This window comes from Planococcus citri, chromosome 1 (assembly GCF_950023065.1).
Source record: "Planococcus citri chromosome 1, ihPlaCitr1.1, whole genome shotgun sequence".
Classification (NCBI taxonomy): Eukaryota; Metazoa; Arthropoda; class Insecta; order Hemiptera; family Pseudococcidae; genus Planococcus; species Planococcus citri.
In genome coordinates this window covers 69,915,842-69,922,663 of record NC_088677.1, presented here as the reverse complement: position 1 = coordinate 69,922,663, position 6,822 = coordinate 69,915,842, and the positions used below count along the sequence as shown (strand labels likewise).

Genomic DNA, 6,822 nt, shown 5'->3' with positions numbered 1-6,822 from the left:
TGAAGAATTTTGAGCCCGAAATTGGGGCATGATTTAAAGGACTTCTGAAAAAGTGTGACGCAACCTATCAAAATGGGTTAAAATTTTGCAAGAAATTAAAATATTTTGAAGGAAATGTACATATTTTGAGTTTTTTTGAAGAATTTTGAACCCCAAAATTGGGTAATGATTTTTGAGATTTCTGAAAAAGTGTCATGTAATCTACCAAAATGGATTAAAATTTCGCGAAAAATCAAAAAATGTTGACGGAAGTGAATTTTGAGCTTTTTTAAAGAATTTTGAATCCCAAAATTGGGTCATGATTTTATAAATTCCTGAAAAAGTGCCATGCGACCTATCAAAAGGGATTAAAATTTCTCAATCTCAAGAAATACGGATATTTCAACAAAAATGTTTTTGAGCATTTTTTTAAAATTTTGAGCCCAAAATTGGGTCATGATTTTTTGGATTTCTGAAAAAATGTGATGCGACCTATCAAAATTGGTTAAATTAAAATTTTAAGAAAAATCAAAATATTTAGACGAAAATTCATTTTGAGCTTTATAAAAAAATTTTGTGCCCCGAAATCGGGTCATGATTTTCCGAAATTTTAGAAAAAGTGACATACGACCCATCAAAATGAGTTGGGAATTTTGCAAGAAATTAAAATACTTTAACGGAGGTCTGCTTTGAGCTTTTTTGAAGAATTTTGAGCCCAAAATTGGGTCATGAATGTCTAGGTTTTTTGGATTTCTGAAAAAATGTGATGCGACCTATCACAATGGGTTAAAATTTCGCGAAAAATCAAAATATTTTGACTAAAATGTATTTTGAGCTTCTTAGAAGAATTGTAAAGCTCAAAATTGGGTCATGATTTTTAGGATTTTTGAAAAAGTGTCATGTGACCTATTGAAATAGGTTAAAATTTTGCGAGAAATCGAGAATTTCCACGAAAATTTATTTCGAGCATTTTTGAAGAATTTTGAGCTTCAAAATCAGGTCGTCAATTTTGAGATTTTTGAATAAGAGCCATGCGACCTATTAAAATGAGTTAAAATTTCGCGAAAAATTGAAATATTTTGACCAAAATATATTTCGAGCACTTTTGAAGAATTGTGAGATTCAAAAGTGGGGTCATAAACTCATGATTTCGTGGACTTTTGTAAGCGATTTTTCTTGTGACCCAAAAAAATGAATTAAAATTTCGCTAAAAATCAAAATATTTGGACGAAAATGTATTTTGAGCGTTTTAGAAAAATTTTGACCCCCTGAAATTGGATCATGAGCTTTGAAATTTTTGAAAGAATTCCAAACGACCTATCAAAATGAGTTAGAATTCAGCAAGAAATTGAAATATTTCGATGAAAATGTGTTTTGAGCTTTTTTGAAGAATTTTAAACCTCAAAATCGGGTCATGATTTTTTAGATTCCTGAAAAAATGCCATGCGACCTATCAAAATGGATTAAAATTTCGCAAGAAATACGGATATTTCAATGAAAATGATTTTGAACATTTTTGAACAATTTTGAGCCCGAAATTGGGTCATGATTTTTTGGATTAGGTACTGAAAAAGTGTCATGCAACCTATTGAAATGGCTTAAAATTTCGCGAGAAATTGAAAAATTTCCAAGAAGATTTTTTTGGGCATTTTGTTTTAGAGCCTCAAAACCAAATCGTGAATTTTGAGATTTTTGAATAAGAGCCATGCGACCTATTAAAATGAGTTAAAATTTCACGAGAAATTGAAATATTTTGAGGAAAATAAATTTTGAGCACTTTTGAAGAATTATGAGCTTTAAAAGTAGGCCATAAACTCATGATTTCGAGGAATTTTGTAAGTGCTTTCATATAATCCAACAAAAAGGATTAAAATTTTCGATTGAAAAAAAATATTTTAGCAAAAATGTGTTTCGAGCGTTTTTGAAGAATTTTGAAGCCCAAAATTGGGCCATAAACTTATGATTTTCGATAGTTTTGAAAAAAATGTCATGCGCAACCTATCAAAATGGGGTAAAATTTCGCGAGAAATTTAAATATTTCAACAAAAATGTCGCATGGCATTTTTTTAGAAATTTCAAAAATCATGACCACATATTGGGCTCAAAAAATGCTCAAATCAAAACACATTTTGGTCAGAATTTTTTAATTTATCGCAAAATTATTTTGATAGATTGTATGACACTATTTTAAAAATTTGAAAAAATATGAGTTCATGACTCGATTTTTGGGCTTAGAATAATTCTTTTAAAAAGCTCAGAATACAATTTTCGTCGAAAGGATTCAATTTCTGGCGAAATTTCATCACATTTTACTCAACCAGTCATATGGCACTTTTTCAGAAATTCCAAAAATCATAACCTCATTTTGAGCTCACCTCAAAATATTGCTGAAGTAATTACACAAATCATTACATCGTCTCAGATTGGAAAATTACCCTAAACAGCTGCCTTCAACGAACACCTCTCTCGATTACGAATCCATAACCAACCAAATTTTCAACTAATGCTGCTTCAATTCCCATTATACTTTTTTTACATTTCAAGGTGAAGTTTTGTTGTAAGTTTTCTTTCTGAAAATAATACCATAACGTATAATAAAGGCTTCTTTGTAAACTCAAACAACACACTCGGATCAAAGTAATATACAAGAAGCTAGTGAGAAAAATATATTTTCAGAAACATACTATTACAGTTACGTAAAACAACAAAATAATAATTTTATTTTTATTTAAAAAATAATAATACAAAATAAATACAACAAGAAATAGGTGAAAATTCACATTCACAACAAACATGCGGATTTATTCTGTATGCATGATAAATAACAAATAACAACATTGCGATTTAAATACACAAAACATACACTAGGTAAATCGATTTACAAGAATACAAAATCCAATCGCAAAACGATAAAAAAAAATAAAGACTAAGAAGAAAACATTTCACTAAGTAGGTACATATGATCGGAGAAAAAATTTTTAGGGATGTTGTTTTTAAAAAGGGGGAGGTTTGTTTTAAAGTATATTAGTTTCAGTGGACAGTTAAAGTAGTTCTATGTTCAACTTAAAACATATAAAAAGGGAATTTTCCGATAAAAAATAAATAGCGGAAAATTATAATAACAAAAAAATAATAAGTAACAAGAAGAAATAATACCATAATAAAAAGAATACACTAATATTGGGTGCAATTAGTGAACGCGTATAACTAATACAAAATAAAATAAAGCTTTTTTTTCCCTTCATCATCATATTCAACATTCATGTAACAGTTAGCAAATTTATCACTTCGGTATAAGGAACAAAATGTGTAATACTTTATGTCGAGTTTATCATTTGTAGTACAAATCATTATTCGAAATCAAATTTCCTGACGCGTACTCGTTGCTTGTAATGATACTCTTTTAAGAAATTCTTCAACGTTTTGGGTAATTTGAGGTAATTAATTTTATCGTAACTAACACGATTGCAAATCACACCGCGGCAAAGGTTTTGAAGCGAGAATGGGAAATTACGATGAAGCGGTATCGTCAGCATAGGTTCGAAAAACATACAAGATGTGGGATCTTTATAATGCGCAATTAGGCCGCACACAGTGGGCGATGAAAATACACCTGGGTCGTGCGAATCGAAGCTGAATCTGTGATTCCATTGTTCGATACGAGCATGCAGAGAACGTTCGTATTTACGAAAACTGACCGAGAATAGGTACTCTTCTTGGGCCGAATCGCGTAGCAAAAACGTACCTTCGGGTTTATTATCTAACAAACGTTCAGCCTCGTACCGATCCATCTTACCCCAATAAAACGACGACGAGATGATTTGCATTAAATCTGGCACCAAACAGTGCATATAATCGACCTGCGTATGCACCGATTTAGATACGTCGATTTGCGATAGAGCCGATAACGACAACGCTGATTGGAACAGCGCCGTTAAATTATCGATATTCAGGTTCGTAGGACATACTAATTCGATAGCGTGTTTAGGACTGAACCCAGGAGGAGGATCTACTCCTTCGGCAATCTCTCGAGCTCGCTCTAAACGTGCACGTTCGTCGCAATCCTCAATCGGATAATTCTCCGGATTGAATTTCGATAAATCGATCACCGGTTCGGTAGTACTTTGAGCTGCTGGTGTGTCTTCTTCGCGAGTACTATCGTCGTCGTCGGATTTCTTCAATTCAACGAGTTGTTGCTTTGGTACAAATATTGGTAATTCTGACGAAGGTACTTCTTCGCCGCTCAACAGCGTACCTTCGGTTCGACGGTATCCTGTGCAGATGCAATCGGTTTCTTGACTTTTACCCGGAATATCTGGTTCCGAGTAAGTACTCGAGCTACCGCTCTTTAAACGTGGACAGTTGAACTTCAGCACCCAATGGCTTTTCTTTTTCTTACTCACGCTACCGTTGTCTTTCTTACGAGACGATTTCTTCTCCATTTCGATAGGTTGGGGTTCGCAGATGACCAATTCGACAGATTTACGCCTCTCAAGCTTTAAAATAGGTTCGGTAGAGTTGTTCGGAATATCACTGGGGTTGGTACTGGTACTGGTACTGGTATTCGTATTGGAATCGTTGAGTTGTTCGCCACTTGTGTAGATGGTTTCGAAATGCTGTTGGTGGGTTTCACCGTTGTCTTCGGAGTTTACTTTGCTTACGACTATATCGGTATCTGTTTCTTTACTAATCAAAGTTACCTTGTTGTCATCCATTCTGGTATTTTTTTGTTTCAGCATCAGCTTCAACGTACTAAGTCTCTGGCCCATTATATCATAGTTGGCCGAAAGGGCTTCGATGACGGTCCGTTCGAATACTTGATCATTGTACGAAAATCACGTTAAAGATTAATTTTTAACGTTTGCAATATTAATTTACGACAGTATTATAAGATTATTAAGTATTTTTATCACAGTAAGAATGTAGACGTAACACACAGCACTGACACTTTCACATCAACACCCACGACACGACTAAGAGTTACGGTTGTTCGAATAACAGCGAGCTTTTCATTTCATCTTTGACGTCGTTACAGCTCGATTTCGCGATAATTAAATGAACTAGATAATTATTAATTAAAACGAGCTTTTCGATTATGAATCATGATGAATGAATAATACCCTGCGATAAAAGGGGAATGGACAAAAGACAAAGATGAAACATCTTCTTTCTCACTCACTCTTTCCGATAAGGAAACGTAAATAAATGGGCGCCATTTTGTAACTTTTCACCAGAGGCATAGTTTTCGTGATTTTATTAAATTCGCTTTTTTTGAGAACAATGGAGCAAAAAGTTGAATAATTATACTTTTATTCGCTTAAAAATTGATTGAAGTATTGTTTTAATGTAGAATTGGCTCAAATCTTGTTCGAAAAACATGAAAATTGATAGTTGAAGAAATTTCTCTCAACTTCTCCATTAAACCAATATTCCAAAACGACAATTCGTCGAAATCAAATTTTTATTTTTATTTATTTACATTTTCTTATCGGAAATGAGATAATTTTTGATAAAAAAAAACATTAGTAAAATTATTTTGTAATTTTGTAATTTTGTAATTAAACGACTAATTACTTTAAATTTTGACTTCATCTGTTGGACCCTCCCTGCAATTTTATTCATCTTTGTGTTCATACTTTGTGAATATTTCATCTACTATGTACATCATTCTGTATCAAGTAAGTAATCCACTTGATCACTCAAATTTTACAGGAACTCTCGAACTGATAGTAACATTACGTTATCGTATATTATTGCACAGTGTTCGTGCCCTGTTCTGAAGAAACCCTTTGAAAATGTCTCCTTGGACGAATTGTCACATAAAAATATCTTGCAAGCAGCCCTGATAGCCGATGTCCACGTACTGGGTACTTGAAAAGGGCACTAATGGTTCGATAAATTGCAAAAACAACCATTTCCTGATCTACGTAAAACGATTGCTGAAATCAACCTAATCCTAGCTTCTCCATGGTAAGCTCACGAACGAATAAATTAGTATGTACGTTTATTTTGATCCAGGTAAATATCGATTTAATAATTTGGCATTATTTCCAGGCGCTTTTCACTGCAGAGAAATGAGTGATTTCTAAATGTCACATGTCCAACGAATACAGAATACTTCGTTTAGAGGGTTGCGCGTAATTACTGCGATAATTAACGTTCTGTTTCCTTACTATGCCCTAAAATTTTATGTCAAGAAATTGGGAGCCAAAATCCAGAAACAAAAATGAAACTGACGTTCGTTTTTACCACGGTTATTATTCATCTAGTCTTTTACACCAGTGTACTACTAGGTACATAGCTATAAGTACATATGATTTTGTTTCATGAGACTGAGTAGTAAAAATATTATTCAAAGGTACTTAGTTGGACATCCTTCATCCCCCTTGTTCTAGTGTTTTCAAAATTCAATTGAATATAATTATTTGTTTGAAATACGGAATTTGGTACGTCATTTATCTAATAATTATGCATTCCAAAGTATTTTTCAAGTTCAGTTTATATTTTCAAAGGTTCATTTTAATAAAACTATTTGTGTAGAATCATGTTTTTTATTTTACAAGTATGGTCAGATTTTCAAAAAGAAATTAAAAAGTTGTGTGGTGCATCCAATTGTATGTTTTTGAAAGTCCTGAACACGAATGTGACCCCAATTTTTTCGATCTGACCCTTTTCACCAACACTAAAGCTCCCCTCAATTCGAGATATTGTTCCAAAAAATGAGAACTTGTCTTTCAGCTCCAAAATTTACATTGGTAGGTACATTGAATTGAAAAACTAAGACATATTCGTATTCAGGACCTGCAAAAACATACTTTTTGATGATACAGTTGCAAAAATCTA

At 32.9% G+C, this 6,822-nt stretch overlaps 1 protein-coding gene and 1 long non-coding RNA gene across 2 annotated transcripts; one reads left to right on the top strand and one right to left on the bottom strand.

The window, feature by feature from the left end:
- Positions 1-2,632: 2,632 nt before the first annotated feature.
- Positions 2,633-5,150, bottom strand: LOC135835552 (suppressor of cytokine signaling 5-like). Its single transcript, XM_065349911.1, has one exon. It carries the CDS (start codon positions 4,746-4,748, stop codon positions 3,330-3,332), a length of 1,419 nt encoding a protein of 472 aa, XP_065205983.1. The 5' UTR covers positions 4,749-5,150; the 3' UTR covers positions 2,633-3,329.
- A 327-nt stretch (positions 5,151-5,477) lies between these two features.
- LOC135835829 (uncharacterized) lies at positions 5,478-6,521 on the top strand. Its single transcript, XR_010556959.1, has 3 exons — positions 5,478-5,657; positions 5,741-5,949; positions 6,034-6,521. It is a non-coding gene; the product is annotated as an uncharacterized LOC135835829 (long non-coding RNA).
- Positions 6,522-6,822: the final 301 nt, after the last annotated feature.

Bases quoted from the DNA above. Each gene is read 5' to 3' on its own strand.
- LOC135835552 (XM_065349911.1), bottom strand. From the start codon at position 4,748: ATGGGCCAGAGACTTAGTACGTTGAAGCTGATGCTGAAACAAAAAAAT.